The sequence below is a fragment of the Dipodomys ordii genome, unplaced genomic scaffold, assembly GCF_000151885.1.
Source record: "Dipodomys ordii isolate 6190 unplaced genomic scaffold, Dord_2.0 Scaffold71, whole genome shotgun sequence".
NCBI classification, from domain to species: Eukaryota; Metazoa; Chordata; class Mammalia; order Rodentia; family Heteromyidae; genus Dipodomys; species Dipodomys ordii.
Window position 1 is genome coordinate 4,361,392 of NW_012267287.1, and position 22,933 is coordinate 4,384,324.

General features: G+C 48.4%; 1 protein-coding gene across 1 annotated transcript in view; it reads left to right on the plus strand.

Annotated features, from left to right (window-relative positions):
• The window catches only part of Stx18 (syntaxin 18), an 85,779-nt gene that overhangs the window by 47,651 nt on the left and 15,195 nt on the right, over positions 1 to 22,933 (plus strand). The window contains exons 2-6 of the mRNA XM_013023965.1: positions 7,462 to 7,529; positions 13,803 to 13,918; positions 15,747 to 15,824; positions 15,956 to 16,022; positions 21,449 to 21,552. Coding sequence (XP_012879419.1) covers positions 7,462 to 7,529; positions 13,803 to 13,918; positions 15,747 to 15,824; positions 15,956 to 16,022; positions 21,449 to 21,552 — 433 coding nt within the window. The remainder of the gene's footprint in view (positions 1 to 7,461; positions 7,530 to 13,802; positions 13,919 to 15,746; positions 15,825 to 15,955; positions 16,023 to 21,448; positions 21,553 to 22,933) is intronic.

Here is a 22,933-nt window from a genome sequence, read left to right on the forward strand (position 1 = left end):
CCCAGCCCCATTGTTTGCTTTGGGTTGGGTTGCTAGGCAGGGTAAGGGAGGAGTGGAGTGAATTTGAGTCCAGAAAGCAATAATTAGTAAAGTCTCTCATCGTATTTGTATAGAGGAAGCCTTTTAAAGATGGACTGTCAGGAAGGCTGGAGGTGTGGTTCAAGGAGTAAATGCCTGTTTAGCAGGCACAAGGCCCAAAATTCAAATCTCAGCATCATCAATAGATAAACAAACAAACAAAAACTATCAGGGCATCTGTTGCTTCAGACTTTTTTTTTTCAATCCCATTCTCTTCCATTTTCTTTATTGATGGTTTCTAATTAAGATAAACTTAATGGAACAGTGATCAGAATTACAGAAGCCAGGAAATGGCACCGTTTCCCATGCTTCTGGGAAAGGTGCTCTAGTTGAGGTACAGTCCTCCTGGCTCCTTGCGCCTCTAGAGTGGCATGAGGAACCCCAAGTCCCGAGCAAGAGGGGCAGTGGTTCCTGTGGCACAGCGTGAGTCCAGGCTGGGGGGCACAGAGGGTGTGAGAGGCCCAAGCACGGCGCGCGGGTAACAAACAGGACCGGAAGCCACAGTGCAGCCTTGGGTGAAGCATCTGCGACATCAAGCGTAGCCGAACCAGGTTCTCCCGGTGCTGAGCAGTGACACGTACTGGGCAAGCACGCTAACCACCAAGGTGCACCCGAATGCTCTGAACCTATCCGGGGGCTGTGGGCTCCTCAACTAAGGGTTTCCCAGTCCTGCTTGTCTTGAGATCGGGGCAGGGGGCAGTCAGCCACTTGTATTATCCTCTGTGCACCCCCTAGCCAGTGCTATGCAACCAGAAAGGTAAAAACAGTAAGTAGGAGCTGCAGGAGGAGGCAAGGGAAGGGAGGAAGGAAGGGCCTGTGTGCCACGCAGGAGGGGAAGCGGCTCCTTCGGCAGATGTTTAACAAGGTGAGGCAGGGCGGGTGCCCTGTGGGCATGGCAAAGAACGTGGTGGATGGAAAGGCAGTGTAAAGGAAGAGCCAGGGGCTGAACTGGCCGCCGTCCGCCTCCGAGGTTAGCATAGGCAGAATAGGTAACCAGGGAAGGCAGGAAAAGCCGCTGTGGGTTTAACAGAGCAACCTGGACAGCGGTGTTCTGGAAGCCAAGGGAGGGGCTTCCAAGGCCTGCTAAAGAGCCAGCTGTCCGCACAGGGACCCCCTCCTGCAAGGGGCCGGGCTTGGACGCCGCCTGCTGCGGCTCCGGCTCCGGTGCCTGAGTTCTGAACAGTTAACTCAGACTTTCAGTCATGGATAGTGTGTATTTTTCAGTTAAGATGGAAGAGAGCTTAACTTTGGAATGTAGTTAGTGGGCTGTGAATTAAACTCGGGAACACGATCCTTGTGAAAATCATTTCAGCTTATCAGTCGCTGGCAAGCGTGTGTGCAGCGGCGGAGGTTCTGCCCGTGCCTCCGGCTGCCTGCCACGCAGAGCAGCTCGCGCTGCGCTGTCCGCTGATTGAACGAAGGAGAATAATGATTCTGTGTTACTGGGAACTTTTTACAATATGCCAGAGAGACCTACTGGAGTCTCTTTAATCTTGAACAATGCTTGCTTCTTGCAGAGGCAAATTATGCAAATCGGTACTTAGTGTTTCATAATCAATCAGGTCTTTGTTGGAAGTGTTGTGAATGCCAGCAGAACAGAATTCCTGTCATCCTGGCCCAGGGAGGGGGGAGGAAGTCAAACCAATGCTGTGATCAGCAAAAGACACTCATCCACTGCTTTGAACTCGCCCACTGCTAAAACCCAGCCATTCTTTGAGAAGAATCCCACCGTTTTGTCCAGGGCTTTGCCTTACAGTTTCTCTTGCTTTGGGTAATTGACAAAGTAGCCACGAAGGAGCAGCTCACCAGGCTGTTGTGTGGGGACACTGGTAAACAAAGCCGGGTCTGCTGCCTGCAATGGCAGATGGCAGCCGGCAGCCCCCTCCCAGGCTCCCTTTGTGTCCACTCTGCTCAGAACAGTGTTTCATCTTCCTGGACTCCCCCCAAAGTGCACAATACATGTGTGTAAAACAACGCCGTTCCAGCTAAAGCCACTGCTGTATGGTTAACCTCGAGGACTCCTTTGATTCCAAATCAAAAAGAAGGCACCAAAGAAAATGTAAAAAAAAAAAAAAAAAAAATCCTTGGAGGAAAAAGTGGCTTATTTTCTATGAGAGCCTGGTACTGCTTCCCCTTTGCTATCTATGCTGCCATCTAGTGGATAGTGGGGAGTGTGCCGGTGGCTTGCCATGTTGGCCGTCCTATCATACTTTCTTGTTCGTTTGTGAACTCCGAGCCTGGTGCCTGTCGCTTAACTTTGTCACTCAAGGCTAGTGTTCTACCACCTGAGCTACAGCTCTACTTCTGTTTGCTGGCTAATTGTACACAGGAGTCTCAGAAATTTCCAGCCCAGGATGGCTTTGAACCATAATTCTCAAATATCAGCCTCCTAAGTAGGTAGGCACCTGACTCCTCTTATTTCTTTCTCTTTTTTTGCTATTCCTGGTACTTGGACTCGGGGCCTGGGCACTATCCCTGAGTTTCTTTTGCTCAAGGCTAGCACTCTACCACTTGACCCACAGCACCACATCCAGCCTTTTCTGTTTATGTGGTACTGAGGAATCAAACCCAGGGCTTCATACATGCAAGGCAAGAACTCTTACCACTAAACCACATTCCTAGCCCCCTCTTGTTATTTCTTGAAGGAGATAGGAAACCAAATCAGTTTAGAGCATTAAGTAATCATAAATGTCTATTTTGTGCTGGTATGTATCCCTGTGCGGCTATGTTAGATGGACATGTAAACAATATAAAACAAATAGGTAACATCACTTTGCATTTACAAGGGGCCCTTAATATGGCCTGGGAGTCAGAGAAGGCACTTAGGAGCCAGACCTGAAATCCCTAGGAGCCAGGAGTAAGTCAAGCCGAGGATTAGGACCTGGGGAAGATGGCTGTGAGCCAGGAGAAAGCAGGAGGAAGCTATACGTGCACAGTTTTAGTCAGGAAGCACCTGGAGGGTTTAGCCTTTCTTTTTAAAGCATTTCTAATTATAAATACTGTGCCTACTAATTGTAACATGGCATTTAGAAAATAGTAGGGAAGCTGGGCGCTGGTGGCTCATACCTAGAGTCCTAGCTACTCAGGAGGCTGAGATCTGAGGATCATGGTTCAAACCCAGCCCAGGCAGCAAAGTCTGTGAGACTCTTATCTCCAATAAAACCGCAAGTGGCGCTGTGGCTCAAGTGGTGGAGCGCTAGCCTTGAGCTGAAGAGCTGACGACAGCACCCAGGTCTAGAGTTCAAGCTTCACGACTGACCAAAAAAAAAGAAAAGAAAGTAGCAAGGAAGCAAAGGGGTGGAATTTGGGTGTGAAGCATCCTCTTAGAAGGCTCCTGGTTGCAGACTCAGGCGCTGGGGGCGCTGTTGGGAGATGCTGGGGTCATGTGGATGCAGCCTTCTTCAGTGGGTTGGTACGCTCCCAGCACAGTGAGTCTGCATGTAAGTCCATCACAGGCATGTGTCTGAAGACTGTCCCTTATCCCAGCCCCTTCCTGCCTCTCTGCTTCCTGGCTGCCATGAGTGACATGCCCAACCACCGAGATGTTCAGCCTTGCCACCAGCCCCAAAACAGGGCCCTGAAACCACAAGCCAAACAAAGTAGACAGTTCCTTATGATTTCCTGAGGTCTCCAAGCCGTGCCGCCAGACACCTGTCCATGTTCCCATGTTCCTGGTGCCTGCGGGCTCTGCTTTGAGCAGGCGCTTCATGCGCGAATGGAGTACACGGCAGACCCTTCAGACACCCTTGGTTTTGCAGTTTGTCCTGACTAGGCTCCGCAGTGCACTTGTGTCAGAGCAGATGCACCCAGGACCAGGCCTCACAGGCTCACTCAGGGGTCTTTCCTTCCTGCACAGTAAAACATTGCTGTATGGAAGGACAAGTAATATGTATATCTTTTCTTCTCCCTGTCAAACACATTTAATACAGGCACTAGATCACTACTGCTTTATAGCTAATTTGCTTTCATGGCAGTGTCTTATGTAGAGAGTTTCAATGCTTCGGTGACTTAAGCAGTGAGCCTTATTAAAATACTGCCATTAGCCAGGCTAATGCTGGTAGACCAGACCTGAAATCCTAGCTACTTAGGAGGCTGAGATCTGAGGATCCAGATTCAAATCCAGCCCAGGCAGGAAAGTTCATGAGATTCTCATCTCCACTTAACCACCAAAATGCTGAGCGTGAACCCGTAGCTCAAGTGGTTAGAACACTAGCCTTGAACAAAAAAGTACAGGGCCAGCACCGAGGCCCTAGACCAGCTCACACACAAAAGAAAATACAGTCATCTAAAAATGAAGTCACCTTGCCTTCAGAAAAAGAAAGGAATGAACCAGATGAATACCAATAGTTTTAAAAAGGAGTTTAAATAACTTGTTTGATGACCTATGAAGCTAGTGCAGGAGCCACATCCTGGCTGGGCTGAGAGTGTGGCTGTTCGCGCTGCGTTGTCCCGGAGCTTCAGAGAGGGTCGGTGCTGTTCGCTCTGCATTGTCCCCTGGCTGCAGACGGTGTGATCCATTCTGTTAAAAACAACCCCCAGAAAAGTGTGGAACTAAATCACTTGATTGTATCTTGCGTGCGATTTGGTGAAACCTTGCTTGCACACTTCTTACATTATTTTTTCCCCAACAGGCTTAAGAGTCAGGTTTCATGATGCAGCTTGAGTGAAAACAGGAAGGAGGGACATGGGAAGGTGGAAGGAGGGAACAAGGAAGGCAGTGTAGCGACACCAGAGATGGCCATAGACTGAGCCCGTGTCTGAGCTCTGCCTGAGCTCTGTCTGAGTCAGTTGGTTCAGTGAGGTTCACTTTCCCAAACTCCACAGTGAGAACCGTCCTCAGCGCCCAAGGCAGGGTCCTTGGGAAGATCAGAAGTGCCTGCCCCGGCCAGACTCAACTATTGTTTGTCCACTAAGTAAATGAATATGGCTGCCATATTATTTTTGTCTTAATTCATGCCTTCAAATGCCTTAGGGCTCTTTCTGAACCTTAATAGTAGCCTAGACACTGTGGGAAACCTTAGCTGAACCTTGCTGGCCCAGTATGTCTCTCTGTTGTGATAATAAGTACTGTTGTGTATTTAGACACGGGATCTGCCCACACACATTTGCTGATCACCTTCTGGGCCCCCTGGACCTAGAACACCAGGAACACCCTGCAGACTTGCACTCGGCTCATAGTGTCGCTGATGGAGAGGAGGCTAGGTGGGGCACACCTGGCCAGGCAGGGTGAAGCCCAAGTAGGTGGTGGGTAGAATTCCCTTCAATTTCAGAGCAAAGTGAAAAATTAGGCCGCCTTGGCATGGACAGAAAAGCTTTATGGAAGATAAAAGATCAGCAGACTTTCTGAGGCTGGGCCTCGTGGGCATGTCCGGAGGACGGGGGTTGGCGGGGGGGAGGGGAATGGGACACTCCGGTGAGCACTGGGCAGATCACAGCCGCCCTCCACCGCTGGCTGGCCACTCTCGCCTTCTGAAACACTCTGTCCTTGGCAGCTGTGTCCTGAGGTTTCTTCTTACCTCTTTTTCTGCGTTCATTTTTGAATCTCTAGGTTCACACTCAACGTGTGACATGAATAGATGCAGTGGGCCATCACAGGAACAGCGCTCACACCGATACTGTTTTGCTCATCCACGCGGGCAGGATGAGGGAGGAGGGAGATCTGTTGTGTAGGAATCAGTGGCTCTCTGGCTCTTTTCTCTACTTCTGCTCTCAGGGCTGTGTTGATGAACCTGTAGCGTCAGCCTTAAAATCCACCCTCTGGAACACGTGAGAAGGAACACTTGTCTGTAAATGTCAGCTATTTAGACCACAAGAAAGGAATTAGCATTCATGGAATTCATGTTGTGTCATTACCAGGCCAGTGTTATCTCTACAGTCCTTGAAGTCATCTGTTTCAAAAAGCAAATGGTGGCAGGCGGTGGTGGCTCACGCCTGTAATCCTAGCTACTCAGGAGGCTGAGATCTGAGGCTCAAACTTGGAAGCTACCCTCTAGCAGCAAAGTCCATGAGACTCTCATCCCCATTTAACTACCAAAAAAGCTAGATATGCACAGAAATGTAGCGACCAATGGCAAAACAAATGCAGCAGCGGTCCTCAGTAGACACTGTGCTGAAAATGAACTATACAACTCCTGGGTAGGAACAGGAGGGAAAACCTGGGAGAGAGGAAAGGAAAGGACGGCTTTGCCAGGAAGAGAGTGAAGGAATGGATGACATTGTCCAAAAAGAAATGTACACATGCTGGGCGCTGGTGGCTCACACCTATAATCCTAACTACTCAGGAGGCTGAGATCTGAGGATTGCAGTTCGAAGCCAGCCCAGGCAGGAAAAGCTGTGAAACGCTTATTTCCAGTAAACCACCAGAAAACCAGAAGTGGAGTTGTGGCTCAAGTGGTGGAGTGCTCGCCTTGAGCTGAAGAGCTGAGGGACAGCGCCCAGGCCCAGAGTTCAAGCCCCATGACTGACAAAAAAAAGAAAGAAAGGAAGGAAGGAAGGAAAGAGAAAGAGAAAAGGAGGGAGGGAGGAAGGAAGGAAGGAACTCATTACCTGACTTGGGAAATTGTAACCCTCTGTATGTCACCTTTATAATAATTTCAAAAAAAAGCTGGAAATAGAGCTGTGGTTCAAGTGGTAGAGTGCTGGTCTTGAGCACAAAAGCTTAAGGACAGCACCCAGCCCCTGAGTTCAAGCCCCAGGACCAGCACACACACACACAAAATCAAATGACAGCAAAGTATAACAGGCTGCTCTTGGGCTTGGTGGGGGAGGGTTCGGTACTAATGGGAGTGAGGAGAACCAATAGAGGGCAAATGAGACAGATAGAGTTCGTGTACTTTAGACGCATGTATGAAAATGGAACCGTGATACTAAAACAGAAGAGGAAGAAAATGGAACGGTGAAACCTGCTGCAATTGATTTGAGGGAGCAGGACGGGGGCGGCGGGGGGGGCAGTGGGTGATCAGGATACATGTATGCATGTATGGAGATGTCACAGTGAACTAAACAACTAGCATATGCTAATTTCATAAATCTGTTTCTGAATCATAGACCATATCAGTTAGATGTAGAGGAACTGTTAACTCTGGACCCAGGAGAGTTAACACATGGATTGACTATATGAGAGTCAAAAACTAAAGTGAGCCAGATGTGGTTGTACCTGCCTGTAATTCCAGCTACTTGAGAGGCTGAGACAGGAGGATCAAGAAGAGTCCAAGGCCAGCCTGGGCTACCTAGTGAGACCCTTCCTCAAAAACAAAAAAATGAAAACCAAATTTTTGTCACGTATAGTTGCAAAATCTTTTCTGCTGCATACTGTTCTCCATTAACTGAGATGTACAACATATTATGTATCTCCATAACCTTTGCTTTCTTTTTTAACTTTAGATTTCTCACATTGGCAAACTGAGAGATTTTCTTCTGGAACACAGGAAGGATTATATCAATGCTTACAGGTGAGTGTCTTGGGTAACTGTCTCCCCTCTGTGTCTGCATCCCATTAGCTTTTGTGCTTGCATTGGACTTTTTGGAGCTGTAAAGGGTTTGGCAGTAAAGCAGGGCTTCCTGAGCTGGGGCAGGCTGTGCTGTGGCTGGGGCTCCAGCATGACGGTAGGGATTGAGCCTGGAGCACTGGGATTCCCACCCCTGGGTTCTGTGTCCCTGGGCCATGCCTTCCCTACCAGTTCAGACCTGCAGGCCGCCTCTCTTCCTTTTGTCCTCTAAGCCCACTTTGGCTTGCCCTTTATTTCTTAGGGTACTTTTACCGAGTCCTACTAGACATCATTTAATGTGACTCACGTCATATCCCAGCCTTCTGGTGTTTAGGGTCTCTCTCCATTCAGTAGCCGTGCTCTATGTGAACGTGACTTGGAGATATCACTGCAAACACCCACTGCAGTCAGCTAGCACGCAGTCAGCCTGCACACCATGGCCCTGACCTCACTACAAGCCCACCTCCCAGAATCCCTCCCCATACGGCTGCAACCGCCTGGTCCTGCTTCGGGCACATGCGGTGGCGGTCTTCCTGTTCCACGGCTCCCCTCCTTGATCAGGGAAGTAAATTTCCTGACACTCTCCTTCTGCGCTTAGCTGTCCTCCCTGTGTTCCTGTCCCATCACTGCCCACCTGATTTCCACAGCTCTGGGAGCTCTGGCTCTTCCATACCCACGGCTTCTGAGCCCTGACCCATTTCCACCTCAGGTCTGGCACACTCACTTTCTCTGTCACATAACTGCCACCTATCAGGCTCTGCCAGCTCTCTGGACCCCAGGCTTCCAGGGCCAGGTCCGCCTCCTGCACGTTCGTCTTTGGTTTTGTTGAAACCTTAGAGAAGTATGAGAACCATCCTTCACTCTTAGATTGTAGAGAAGCAAGCTCGTAGAGTCTGCAGGACCCTCAGCCTCCTCCCCAGTCACTGCTCAAATCAGGAAGTTACTGAGAGTCCTTTCCATTCGTCACTCTCCAGAGCTAACTCTCAACTTCTGGTCACCAAGTCCAGGGCCTCTCTCTCACGGGAAGCACACTCGTGTGCCTGCCTTCTCTCAAAACATGCTTACTTGATCTTTTCCCTGTATTTGTGCCTGTGCCTTGCTACTGTGCTAATTAACCTGATTTGGCTATTCATTTATATGACAGGGATATGTGTTGTTTGTAGCTTGAGGTTATGACACGTAGAGCTGCCGTGAGAAGCATACATACATATTCATTTCTCCTGAGTAGATGCCTGGGAGTGAAATTACTGTGTTCTGCATATGTCAGTTTGTGTGCATGACTTAGAAACTCCCATGTGTGGTTCAGTACCCGGTGGTCACATTTTTTTCCACAGTGACTTTACATACCCAGTAGCAAAGTTGTGCCATATCCTTGCCATCATTGAGTAAGGAAAGTCTTTTTTAAACTATTGTAAGTAAAAGTATAAAATAGGATCTCATTTTCTAGTGATAATGACCTGAATACCATTGGTAGCCTCTTCTCAGTTCTGCCTGGCTAAAACCTTTGACCTGTAACTATCAGTCTCTTGGAAATTTGTACCCCCTTAACTCCATTACAGAGCATCTGTCCCTGGTCTCCCTGGGTGACTGGTTCCAGATCCCCTGGGAAGCCAAGATCCACGGATGCCTAAGTCCCCTCTATTAAATGGCAGTATTTCAGCCTTTCTTTCATATGGTCATTGACCGATCTCTACACTGCTTGTAATACCCAGTACAGCACAAATGCTGGGGAGGTGGTTGTCACTGTGTGCTGTGTAGATGAGGACTAGAAGAGAGTCCATACATGCTGGTTTTGCGCACAGTCATTTTATCTGATATTTTGGTGCACACTTGGGAACACATGTTCTGGCACAGCCGGCCAGAAGTATTTCCAGTCCTCAGGCTGCCTCGCTTGTTGCCTCTTGTCCTTCTCTTGGTCCTTTTGTCATTTATGTCCCTACTTTGCCATTTCTGTTCCTACTGTGACTGCCATGCTCATTGGTGATGGTTGTTATTTTTATCCTTGTGACAAATAGCTGAGAACAATTTAAAAGAAGGGAAGACCTATTTGGCTGAGGGCTCCAGTCTGTGGTCTGCTTGCTCCATAGCTGTGTGTCCCAGGTGAGACAGAACATCATGGCCCAGCTTCCCACCTCCTGGCAGCCAGGAAACAGAGACAGACAGGAAGGGAATGAGACAGACCCTTCCCAGACACGCCCCCAGGAAACAGAGACAGACAGGAAGAGAATGAGACAGATCCTTCCCAGACACGCCCCCAGGAAACAGACAGACAGGAAGAGAATGAGACAGACCCTTCCCAGACACACCCGTCTACCTGCCACCCCTGTGCTTTGCTTCTCTTCTGCCCCTGCTCACATTGCCTGGGAAAGACGGACTTGTACCTGATCTTTTCCACCAAGCTTCTCTTCACCAGTGCAGCTTGCATGGCTCACCATGCAGGCCATCTGTTAATTCTGCAGATCTTTGTGGGGTGCTTCCACTCCTCATGGGAGGGAGGGAGGGGGAGAGGGGGAGAGCGGGAGGGAGCACACTTTGGCCAGCCTTCAGCTCAGCCCACACAGGCACAGTTGGATGCTTTGATGGGGGTCTTGTTTCTAGCTAGCACTTCCTCGGCCACCCTTGCATCTGGTGTCAGTGCAGCTGGTACTGTGGGCACACCAAATGCATCATGTGAATTGGGGGCAAAGGTGAGTCAGCCATAGATGACCTCCCTGGGAGCATCCTTCTAGGATTTTATCTTTATGGAACGAGGTGTTTGTGCTTCAGAAATCTTCCTCTCAAAGTTAAGAGAATACAAAATAAATCATATGCTTTCACCAAAAAAAAAAAAAAGGACACACTTTGCAGGAGTAGCTCACGCCTGTAATCATAGTTACTCCGGAGGCTGAGATCCAAAGGATCAAGATTTGAAGCCAAGCCAGGCAGGAAAGTTCACAAGACTCCATCTCTAAAACAGCCAGCAGAAAAGCAGGGCTAGGGGCATGGCTCAGGTAGTAGAATACCAGCTGAGCAAGCATGAGTCCTTGAGTCCAAAAAAAAAAACTTCATATAAATCCCCCCCAACAGATAAAATAATTATACCCCTGGTGAATGTTAAATAGTCACTAAACATCATTTTGTACTTTTAACTACATTTCATTTGTAGTATTTTGAAGTACATTAAACTAATTATCTTGGTTCAAATCATAGTTAACACTAGATGGCAGTGTCTTCATTTCTGAAGGTGTGTGTGCGACCAATACTAATTTTACAGGCTGTTAAAATGGATGCTGCTGTGACTTTGTAGGACTTCACAGAACTGCCATACACCTCTCCGATGCTTAGCTCTGACAGTGTAGGCCATGGGTGTGCTTATAGTCTGTCATGATTATGTGCTTTTACAAAAAGCACTAGAGCTCTACCACATAGCACACATAACACATAACACACCCCCTTTTCCCCTTCAACACTTCCCACCCAGGTGGGAAGGGCACTTCCTCGGGCTTTTCTTTATGGTCTGCTTTGTGAACAGTACATCTTCCTAAGTATCATTGCTGATGAACTCATACATTTTTTTTCTTTTTTTCTTCTTTTCTTTTTTTTTTTTTTGTCAGTCATGGTGCTTGAACTTGGGGCCTGGGCACTGTCCCTGAGCTTTTTCACTCAGGGCTAGTGCTCTACCACTTTGAGCCACAACACTACTTCCAGTTTTCTGGTGGTTAACTGGAGATAAGAGTCTCATGGACTTTCCTTCTAGGGCTGACTTTGAATCGCAATCCTCAGATCTCAGCCTCCTGAGTAGCAAGATTACAGGCATAAGCCACCAGCACCCAGGTCTCATCTATTTCTCACACTGATTCTTTCTGCTGTTACCCAGACCTTCCTTGGGGTGACCTTGACCCTGTGGGACTGCTGGCCCTCAAGCCTCAGTGTTGATGGTTGTGGCATGGTGGCAGGGGTTGGCTGTACGGCTGCAGCTCTCTGGGATGTGATAGTGATGGGACAGTAGTGGGCTCAGGGATCTCTGGTCTGCTTTTGCTCCCAAACAAACTCTTTATTTTCCGTTTAGCAAAATGCGGAGAACGTTCTAGTCAGGCCTTGGCCTGCCCTCAGGTCATTATACGGGCTATAATCATGGAAGTGAAAGACTATGGTAGAAATACGCCTTCAGAGCTATGGAGCCTTTGTTAGTTTGATATAATTAGGAGGCTATAATTTTTTCCAGAATGTGGAGCTCAGACTTTATTGACCCATTTGCCTTTTTTTTTTTGTAATGCCATTTTATTAGAGCAGAACAGCATGAAACCTGGGTAGCCTCTGGCTGGATCTCTGAATGATCTTAATTAAAATTAATTTCTCCATTTCCGATCAATGTACCTTTTCACAATATCCTAGCAACAAAATAATACCACTTGGGAGAAAAACTTCCTTGGTTTCTGTTGTTGCTGCTAAAAGAGTAACAACACTGCTGCTTCCCAATTGAGGAGTAGTGCACATATATAATGTGTCCTGAAGGAGTATCACCTTCTAATGGAGTAATCCATCTTATCAAATTAACCTTTAGACCTTTTCAATTTCACTGAGCTGAGTTTCTATTAAATCAAAATATGGGGTAGAAAGATTTAATCTAATGTCCTTGGACATAGCATTTATAGGTCTGCTCTGTGGAGCTATGCACGCTCACTTGGAAGCGATGCTTTCTGATTGATGAGCCCTGACCCGCTCGGCCTCTGTCTCAAGCAGGAACAGCATGAGGCTTCTGGTTCTCTGCTCCACACACTCACTCCCTGCAGAAAAAGAGCCGTTCATCTGATGGCAGAGCTGGGGAGGAGGAATGGAGATCCTGCTGCCCCGGGCATCACTTTGGGGTTTCTGCCTTGGATAGAGATATCATGTTAACCATACTAGTTAGTAGGAGTACTTCTCTCACCTTTCAAGTTCCACCAAGAAGAAGGCCACCTGTTCCCCAGGGGGCTGTGGCCTTCCTTCTCTCCTCCAGCTCTCCCCTTACAGTGCATGGACAGAGTAGGGGTGGGGAGGAGGCCACACAGGGGGAAGGGGTGCTGATCTGATGGCTGGAGCTGCGTAGGTCATCCCTTCTCTTCTATGCAGGGATCTGTCCTCAGCTCATTTGTGCCTTAAATTTTCTTACAGAAGGTCCTAGATGAGGGATGACGTCAGGAGTTGGGTAAGGGGAAGTCCATTCAGGAGGAAATTACTGAAAACATAGTTGTAGCTATGTCAACTCACATTCTGCAGTTCAGGCTTACTCATGGATTCCGTTCATTCAGAAAATACTTCACTGTTGATTTATCAGCTTGCTAAATGCAAGGCATCACTCTCGCCCACTGAGTTTAGCAGAGAGAAAGCATAGAAGTCCTTCCTTGCCTTGGTGGTGCTGTGCCTCATACAGGGCACAGACAAAAAGCAAAGCAAGGCATCAGGTTTTACTGCCTTTCAGGGAGGGAAAGGCTGGGATGGCATGATTTCACAAGGTGGTTATGAGGGCCTTCATGAAGAGGGGGTAACCATGGATAAACACCTAAAAGACGTAAGATATCCACATATGCATACAGCTGTCTGAGGAAAGAACATGCCAGGAGGAAGAGACAAGCACAAGGGGAAAGGTGGTAAGATGGCGTGAGTGGCAGATGTGTTAGTTGTAGCCGAGGGGTGAGAAAGGCACAGAGGAACCCAGAGGTCCTACGTGCCAGTCTCTGAATTCATTTTAAGGATCTTGGAATTCTGGTGGGGACCAGGGCCTCCAGGGTCCTGAATTACTGAAAGTAAACACTTTCACCAGCCTGGTGATTGTAGGATAGTTTTACTTCATATCAGAGAAAATAAATTTGCTTCCAAGGACTTTTGTGTGTGAGAGAGTGGTAAAGATGGCTAGTTGTCATGGAAAACCAACCACCCAAACCACTTTCTCACATGTTATGTCAAGACCCCCAAGTCCTGTCCCACACCATCTCCAAACAACACCTGGATGGATTGCTCCTGACAGTCTATCCAGCAAGCAGCCTTAGGATTCCCTGTGACTGCAGGTTGGAGCCCCAAACCTTACAGGGCTGCAGCTCCAGCCCAGGGAACTGGCTTTTCACATCTTCCCACACAGCTCTCTAGACCATTCTCCCTCTGTGAGTTTGGCCGGTTCCTCCTTCAAGTCTCAGCTTACATGGAACTTGATCAGGGAGCCACCTCGGTTATGTGGTCCCTCACGGCTGCCCTTTCATTTCCTTCCTGTCTCTTCTTCAGCCATATCATGTCTGATTATGGGAGGATGACAGACACAGAGCGTGACCAGATAGACCAGGATGCGCAGATATTCATGAGGACCTGCTCGGAAGCAATCCAGCAACTCCGCACAGAAGGTGAGTTGCTCTGAGAGGGGCAAGCACACACCATGAGTATGGAGAGTTAAACAAGATGTGTATGTCCAAACACAATTCACTCCTTCCTCCTTGTTGAGATCCAGAGTTTAAAACCCTAAATCTTCCCTTCAAAGTCATGAATAGATTGTCATTCAGGTTAAACAAATGGGAGGAGGGAGATAGAAAGGACCTCTCCAAACAGAACTGGAAATATACCAAGAGACCTCAGTCAGAAAATGAATAGTATAGCCAGGCCAGTGGCTCACGCCTGTAATCCTAGCTACTCAGGAGGCTGAGGTCTGAGGATCACAGTTCAAAGCCAGCCCGGGCAGGAAAGTCCATGAGACTCTTATCTCCAATAAACAACTAGAAAACTGGAAATGGTGCTGTGGCTCAAGCAGTAGTGCGCTTACCTTGAGCTGAATAGTGCAGGGACAGCGCCCAAGCCCAGAGTTCAAGCCCCACGACCGACCAAAAAGAAAAAAGAAAATGAATAGTATGTGGGCCAATATTTCTTACCTGTAAATAGTGTCAATTCAGCCTGTTAATTTAATAACTATTTGATATTGCATCCTATCCATGTCAGATAATGATCAGATCTGTTAAGGTTGTTATGAGAATTTAGTTAAGTTCTTTAGCATGCCAGTGCCTAGCACTAGGAGGCTGTCTCCCTTTCATTCAGTTCTCATTAATGCCCTAGTCCGGCCTCCCATGTCCAGACTCTCCCTTGGTGTTTCTCTAATACACCTGGACAGATAGAGTCTATAGGATACTACAGAGGTCAAAATCTCCAGATGCTCTGGGGACATGGCTCAAGTAGCAGAAAGCCTGCTTAGCAAGCATAAGGCCCTGACTTCACACCTAAATGCCAACCAAAAAGAAATTTGGTAGCTTTCTTACCAAAAGTAAAAGGGAAAGACTTTGGGACTGACAAGCCTTTTGTATATGTGGTGCCAGTCCTTGGGCTTGAGATCAGGACCTAGGCATTGTCCCTGAGCTTCTTTTGCTCATTTAGTGCTCTACCACTTAAGCCACAGATTCACTTCCTGACCAAATCTTTTTATTAATTCATATTTTGTTCATTTTTTGTACCAGTGCTGGGGTTGAACTCAGGGCCTGGGCACTGTCCCTTCACTTTTTCTGTGCAAAGCTGGCACTCTACCACTTGAGCCACCCCTCTACTTCTGGCTTTTTGCTGGCCAATTGGAGATGAGAATCTCACAGACTTTTCTTCCAGAGCTGGCTTCAAACCTTGATCATCAGATCTCAGCCTCCTGCATAGCTAGGATTAGAGGCGTGAGCCCCCGGTGTCCAGCTCTGACAAGACTTTGTCTTGTTTTGTTTTTTAACCATCCTTCTGTAGGCTGGTGTCATGGAAAGCTCTTTAGAGGGACACTGAGCTTGACTCAGTGTCTTAGGAGCCTGGGATGTGAGTGGCCACAGGGAGGGGCAGGGACACTCCAGGCATGGGCAGGGGAAGTGTGCAGTTCAGATTGATTTAAGCTTGTTACTGGAAGGTCAGTGTGGGCATGGATTCCATTAATACAGCCAGGGTCCCCACTCAAGAAGGGGCTGCACCACAGAACACTCCCTAAGTGCTATAATAAACCATAAATTATTGGACTACAGTTTCCTTTGGTTTAATCTTTCATGCTGGTAAAGCCTAATAAATCTTACTCTTAAAAGTGCAGTTTTGTGTGACACAAGACTTGTTTTATTGCTGTGTTTTTAAAATCCTTGCTCTAAAGCCACTGCTGTAAGGCGGCTGATGAGCGAGCTGTCCTTGAGAGCGAGTGACCGCGACGCTATGTCTTGTCCTCCCCTGCAGCCCACAAGGAGACCCATTCCCAGCAAGCCAAGGAGCACCGGGCCGCCGTGCTGGACTTCACTGAAGACTACTTAAAAAGTATTTCATGTTCCCTTAAATGTCAAATGTGGCTGTGCGACTCAGAACCTAACTTTATAGCTGAAGACTAGCGTCTTGTTAGATGTAATGACCATTTTAAAATGGTCTCTATTCTGGCATTTCTCCCACAGGAGTGTGCAAGCTTTACTCAGAACAGAGAGCCATCCGAGTGAAGCGAGTGGTGGATAAGAAGAGGCTGTAAGTGTGCCTGCTCTCCAGGGCTCCCCCGTGAGGGCGGCTCAGGTTCCCGGGGCACTTGCCTGGTGCCCAGACCCTGCGTGGATTTCTTTGCAAAATGCCCTCGCTAGTGCTTACTGAGCACATGCTGTGTGCCAGGAGCTGTACTCTTAACTCATGAGGCAGGTACTGGCCTTCTGTCACACACGAGCTCAGCTGAGGCTTGGCAAGTTTGGTATGTCACCAAAGCCACCCAGCCTGGATGAGTAGGCTGGGCTGGAGTCCAGGCTGGCCTGTCTCTCAGTGATGCTGTTGATCGATCCATCTATCTATCTGTCTGTCTGTCTGTCTGTCTGTCTGTCTGTCTATCGATCGATCTGTCTGTCTGTCTGTCTATCTGTGGCATTACCAGGCATTTTGCCTCAGCCTTGCCCCCCACCCCCCCCTTGCTATCCCTGAAAGGATTTTCCTGAGGGCTGAGCTTGGTTTGGTGACCCAGTGCCCGCTGTGAGGCTTCCTCTGTCGCTGGCTACATAGCAGAGCTTGCACCTTCCTCCAGACATTTTTGTGTAGGCATTGTTGTTGGGAGCGTCCTCTGCGTGCCTGGGCCTGGAAGCAGCAGCGCCAGGCGCCGGCGTGCATTCCTACCGCACCTGTCTACCTCTGTCCCTCTTTACTGGGGGCCGCATGCAGGTATCGGGAGCTGCAGCTCATCCGCCTGGCTGCTGGTGTGTGTGGCGCCTGCACCAGGCTCTCCATCATTTCCAGACAGGTTTGGGATTCGTTGGCAAGGCTCTTTTATTATCTAATGTTTGGGGTCGATTTTTTAAAACTGTGTCAGGGGCCTATTGCACAACTCTCTGGTTCATTGATTCACTAGGAAGACTTACAGGACTGGGCATGCAGCTCTGCTCCTGGCAGTGGCTTTTCACACTGAAAGAACCCAAAGCAGGACAGCAGAGGGGAAGGTCTATGCGAAGACCAGAGGAGAGTAGGGGCCAGGCTGGGGCCTCAACCCTCAGGGGTGGGGGTGTTGCGCACCAGGGCAGCTCGTTAGTGACTGAGGATCTCATTGGGGGCTGGCTACATAGACTCCTCGTGGTTGGCACACACCGGCATTCCAGAACCCGACACTGAACCACATTCAGACCACATGGTTTGCACACCATTTAGCCACGGGCAGCACTCTTCCAGCTAGGATGGGATGAACATACCAAGTCCAAGTTCTCAACCTGGCACGTGGGCCCTTGTAAGTGGTCTGAGGCTTGACATGGGAGCTCTTTTCTAAATACTTGCCAATGAATTAGAAAAAGGCCAGCCCAGAGAAGTGGCCGTGGAAGTGAGCAAGGAGGTAGCCATGTTATCTTCTGGCATATAGTTATCACATAAGCCAGACAGTTATTACATAAGCCAGTTGCTATAACATTCATTACAATGTTGTTATATAACACTATTGAATCGTATAAATAGTGTATTCTAATATAAAGTAGGGTAGTTGGAAGAAGCAGTAGGTAAAGTCTGCCCTCAGGGAGGGTAGAGGCTGGTTGGTGTGCTGTGTGCTCAGGAAAAGGGAGCATCTTAATCAGGAAGCGTCAGAACTAGCGAGGTCTGTGTTGGTTCAGAGAGAGAAAGGGCACAGCCAAGAGGCGCGGCAGTGTGTGGGGATCCGAGCTGCATTTGGACTGCGCTGTTTGAATTCCGGCTCTGTCAGCCACAAGGCTTTGAAGGAAGCCTACTTTCCCTGTGCCTTAGTTTCCTTGCCTGTAGCATGGGAACATGAATAGAATCTATCTTGCAAGGTGGTTGTGAGGATAAAATGGTAGCTTGAAATTATTACCTACCATAAAGCACTGACATGTGCCAGGCACTATGCTAATTTATTTCATGTAATCCTTGTGACTTCTTTATGGATATTGCTAATACAAGGAAATTGGAGTCAGCAAATTTGGATCGGCTGCCTAGCATCAAGGCTAAACAAAGGTTAACCTCAAGGTAATGACAGATTTCTCAAGCAGCTCCATTTGTGTAAGTTGTTGAAACTACCAGAGGAGGAGGGAGAGGGCAAGCCAGGTGGGGAGGAGGGGGAGGAGGGAGAGGGCAGGCCAGGTGGGAAGGAGGGGAGGAGGGAGAGGACAGGCCAGGTGGGGAGGTGGGGGAGAAGGGAGGAGGGAGAGGGCAGGCCAGGTGGGGAGGAGGGGGAGCAGAAGGGCCCAGGTGCAGTGACCGGAGTCTGCCAACACAGGTCCTGGGAAGCAGGATGGACTAGAGGTGTGAACTGTTGTTGAGATGGTAAGCTGGCCTCTGGGCCCCACACCCGACGGCCCGGGAAGCAGGTGTCCCAAGTTAAGGAGGAACGGACCTTTGTGGTCCTGGTTCTTGCAGAAGTTTCTATACGATACAAGTTACAGTGTCAGGTGGGAACTGTTCTCGTTTAGACAGTGAAGTAAAGCATCTCCTCCCACCTGTGCCAGTTACTTTGGACAGAGGTCTTACGGGAATAACTAACCCTTCACGATGTCGCCCAGCCTCGGAGCTGCCGTGCTCCTCACGTCCACATTGCCACGGCTGAGCGGAGCAGGCATTCACGCTGGAATGTCCCCACAATGACCATTGTTTCTCAGTCTGTCCCCAGCGATGGCCACTCTGCTGCACCCTGTGCATGGCTCTTTGTTTGAAAGAGATCTTCCTTCTCCTGAGCCTTCAACAGTTTCAGCAGCACTTGCTTGGTAGATGCCCAGTTAGTGAGTGGCTAGTGGCTCTGAAGATGGCTTGGTCTAGATGCTGAGCAGCCTCTCCTCTGTGGGGGGCAGTGTCCACCCCTGTGGGTACCTTTTCCTCAGTCCACCCCCCACAGAGTCGTGTACAGAAATGTCTCCTTCCTGCCTCTGGTGTGGTGGGGGGAGGGGGGTGTCATAAAACAAACATAAGGGCAGTACTTAGAGCTGCAGTACTTAGAGCTACTATCTGTATGGGGTGGCAAAGAGGTTGTCCTATGTATTTTGTTTCAAAGCAAAAAAGGAATCCTTTTTATTTTTGTTATTTTTAATTTTTAAATAGAGGTTTTTCAAGTAAGAGACCTGGAAAGAGATGTTGGCAGGTGGGAATTGTGTTGATTTCATTTATGAAGCTCTCAGCCTTCAGGTAGAAAAATCCATTTAAATAAATCATGGAGCATAAACAAGCCTTTCTGATGACTTTTTTATTGCTTTTTCCCCCCAAATTGCCTTCAAGTAGCTCATTTGTAATTTCCCCAAGGCTTTCAGTAGACATTCTGTCTATAATTAGAATCTGGTTTTATTACTTTAAAAATGCCCAACTTTTGTCTTGTTCTGCTGCTTTGCAGCCTTCATTTTAAATTGGAAATGGGTACGTTGGTGTATTCTAGACACAGATGGCGGTTGTGAAGAGAAGTCAGTTAAGCCCTCCCCTCCCTGAGCCACTCCGACCTGAAGCCAGTGTGCAGCGTAGGGCCTGGCGTTCCCAGGGTGGTGTGTCAGGAGAGCAGGTGGTCAGAGAGGAGGGGCATTTCCTGTCACGTGGGGCAGGGAGGAGGGAGGTGTGAATGGGAGATCCTCAGTCATCTTATGTTTCTATGGGTCATGGAAAAATCAGTTTGCTGTTCTGATGGCAGTGTTAGGTATCCCTACAAATCATGTGCATGCATTTCTGCTTACTTGGAAAAAGTGGTAGCCCAAAGCTCCAAGATCCAGGCTTCTTCAGAAATGGCAACTCCAAGGAGCAAGAGAAGGGGTCAGAAGATAGAAGACCAGGTGGAAAGGACACAGCAGCCAGTATAGAGGGGGTGAATGCTGGCCAAATTAGAGTAAAAATTAAATGGTAGTAGCTGATTGTAACCTGTCACATGAAGTCTCTATCTGGATAAGAATAAATGGGAAAAAAAAGCATTCGACATAGTCACAAATGCTGCAGCGTGCACGCTACATGCACGCGCGCGCACACACACACACACACACACACACACACACGTACTTGCTACTTGCAAAGGTGAACAGGGTAACCTCCCAGCCAGGACACCGGCCACTGCCTCCTTAGTCAGATGGGCAAGATGAGACGGCACTCACCTGACAGGATGGCCCAGGAAGGCCTCTCGTAATGTCTGCCCCATGCACAGCCTGAATGCAACCACAGAATGGCTGGCACATCACTGTGCCCTGAGGTCACGAAACTCAAGGAGAGAGTGAAGCAAGTGCTCCAGACAGCAGCTTGACGCCGTGTGTGACGCGGATCTGGACCTTTTTGTTACAAAGGGTGTGTTTTGAGATAACTGTTCGGGCTAGAAAAGGGTCTCTGGTAAGGATGGAATCTCACTACTAATGAGTATTTCCTTGTTTGGGTAGTTATACTCTAGGTATGCCCGAGAATCCTTTCTTAGGAGAGATGTATTAAATATAGATTAAGGGGCATCTGACTAGCAGATTACTCTCTAAACGTCTCTGTGAGTGATTGTCTCTTAAAAGTTATGAACAGAATACTTTCAGACTGAGTAAATGGCTAAATTTAAAACAACAAATAATAGAGGATGTAGAGTCAGTCACTGGGTTAGGCAGCTTTCCATTACTGTGACAAAATGCCTGAGATGATTGACTTAAAGGGAGGAATGGCTTCTTGCTTCTGGCCCCGTTGCTTTAGTGATGCAATATATCATGATGGAGGAGGCCGGTTTTCACTGCAGCAGGGAAACAAGGAAAAGGATGTGACCGGATGTCACAGTCCCCTTCCCGGGAGTGTTCCAAGTGATCTAAGGCCCTTCCACTAGGCTCCACCTCCTCTTGAAGGCTCCACCCCCCAAGCCTTTAACACGTGGCCCTTGGGAGACCCTTATCCTACCCTGACAGACACTGAGTGCCAGGCACCAGTCCAGGATCCAGGCCACACAGCAGACTGCACTCAGTGAGGCACAGGCCTGTCCATACAGAAGGTGCTGCTGCCAAGCAAGCCAGGCAGATCAGCCTCCAGCTGGGAACTGGAAGAGGGAACAAACGGGTGCAGTTCCTGGGCTCCTAAAGGCAGTGTGCTAAGTGTCCACTAAAGACTTGCACTTTCAGTTCAAATGCTGTGAAGTATTACATGCACCTGTGTGCTTGTGTGTATATGTGTGTGCACATACATATGGCAGAACTTCTTGCATTAATGTAAAACTCACTACAGAATAGGTATGTGTCCACTCCTGGATTAGTGCAAGGTGGGCAGACAGCCTTCATTGCCTGCATGTTGAGTGTGGCGTCCTCCTCTGAGGAGGGCTCAGTACCTGCCGGCGGCGGCACTCGCACCCTGCACGGGGCGCCCCTGGACCTGTGTCCAGTTGGCCGCTGCACTCCCCAGTAAAGGAATACAAGCTGAAGTGCAGGGCTCACTCATGACTCCCTGTGTTGTCAGAAAAGAAGCCTATTTTATAAGGAAATTGGATGACGGTTATTTATTTTTAGGTCAAAGCTGGAGCCAGAGCCAAATACAAAGACAAGGGAATCCACACCTTCAGAGAAAGTCACACAAGATTCTGAAGACAAGCCTGCCACTGAAGAACATCCCGGTATGAATTAAAAAGTCTTTCTTTTTATTGTGAAAATACTGTAGAGAGGGGTTACAATTACATGGGCAAGGTATTGAGTGCATTTCTTATCAAGCATTGTTGCCTCCTCCTTTGTTTCCCCTTCCCATCCCTTCCCATCTCTCCTCCCTCCTCCCCCCCCCCCCCCCCCCCCGCCAGCCACTGGCCCCCTTCTCCCCCACCAAAGTTGTAAAGTTCATTTTTCAACATAATGTCTTGTACATCTCATTGTTCATTGGGTCCACCTTCCCCTCCACAAATTATATCACCATCAAAATACAGTGAAAACAGGTTATACCGTGGAGGAGGGACATACAAAGCAACAAGGAACTATAAATATGTTAGAAACAATAGCAAGAAAGAAAAAACATTTGATTCCTTATCTTAGGGTTCACCTAACATCAACTTATCTGAGCAATTCTGCTTGTCTCAGACATATACTAGTTATTGCAAATAAGGGAAACCATGGGACCTATGTTTCGTTGAGGCCTGGCTTACTTTACTTAATATTTTTCCAAGTCTTTCTATTTCCTAACAAATGGGGCAATGTCATTCTTTCTGATGGAGGCATAGAATTCCATTGTGCATATATACCACATTTTCTTGATCCATTCATCTACTGAGGGGCATGTTTATTGAATTTAAAAAGTCTTACCTTGCATTCCTTCTTGTGACCTGCTGGCAAGAATACAAACAAAGCCAGGCACTGGTGGCTCACACCTGTAATCCCAGCTACTCAGGAGGCTGAGATCTGAGGATCTTGGTTCAAAGGCAGCCCAGGCAGGAAAGTCCGTGAGACTCTTATGTCCAATTAACCACTCAGAAAACAGGAAGTGGTGCTGTGGCTCAAGTGGTAAAGCACAAACCTTGAGCTGAAGAGCTCAGGCTCTACAGTTCCCAGCCCAGAGTTCAAGCCCCACAACCAACAAAAGAAATATATATATATATATATAAACAAGAGCTTGGCCTTGTAGTACACACTTGTCATCCCAGTGTTCGAGTGGCAGGGGCTGAGGGGTCACTAGTTTGAGGTCAGCCTGGGTTACGTAGTGAATTTGAGACCAGCCCAGACTGTAGAGTGTGATTCTTTCTCAAACAAAAACAAAAAGTATACACAAAGCAAGGAAGAAGAGGCCAGTGGTGGCGGGTGTAGTCAGATGGCAGAGGGAGCAGTGGTGGCGGGTGTAGTCAGATGGCAGAGGGAGCAGTGGTGACGGGTGTAGTCAGATGGCAGAGGGCGCAGTGGTGGCGGGTGTAGTCAGATGGCAGAGGGCGCAGTGGTGGCGGGTGTAGTCACAGGGCAGAGGGCGCAGTGGTGGCGGGTGCAGTCAGATGGCAGAGGGCGCAGTGGTGGCGGGTGTAG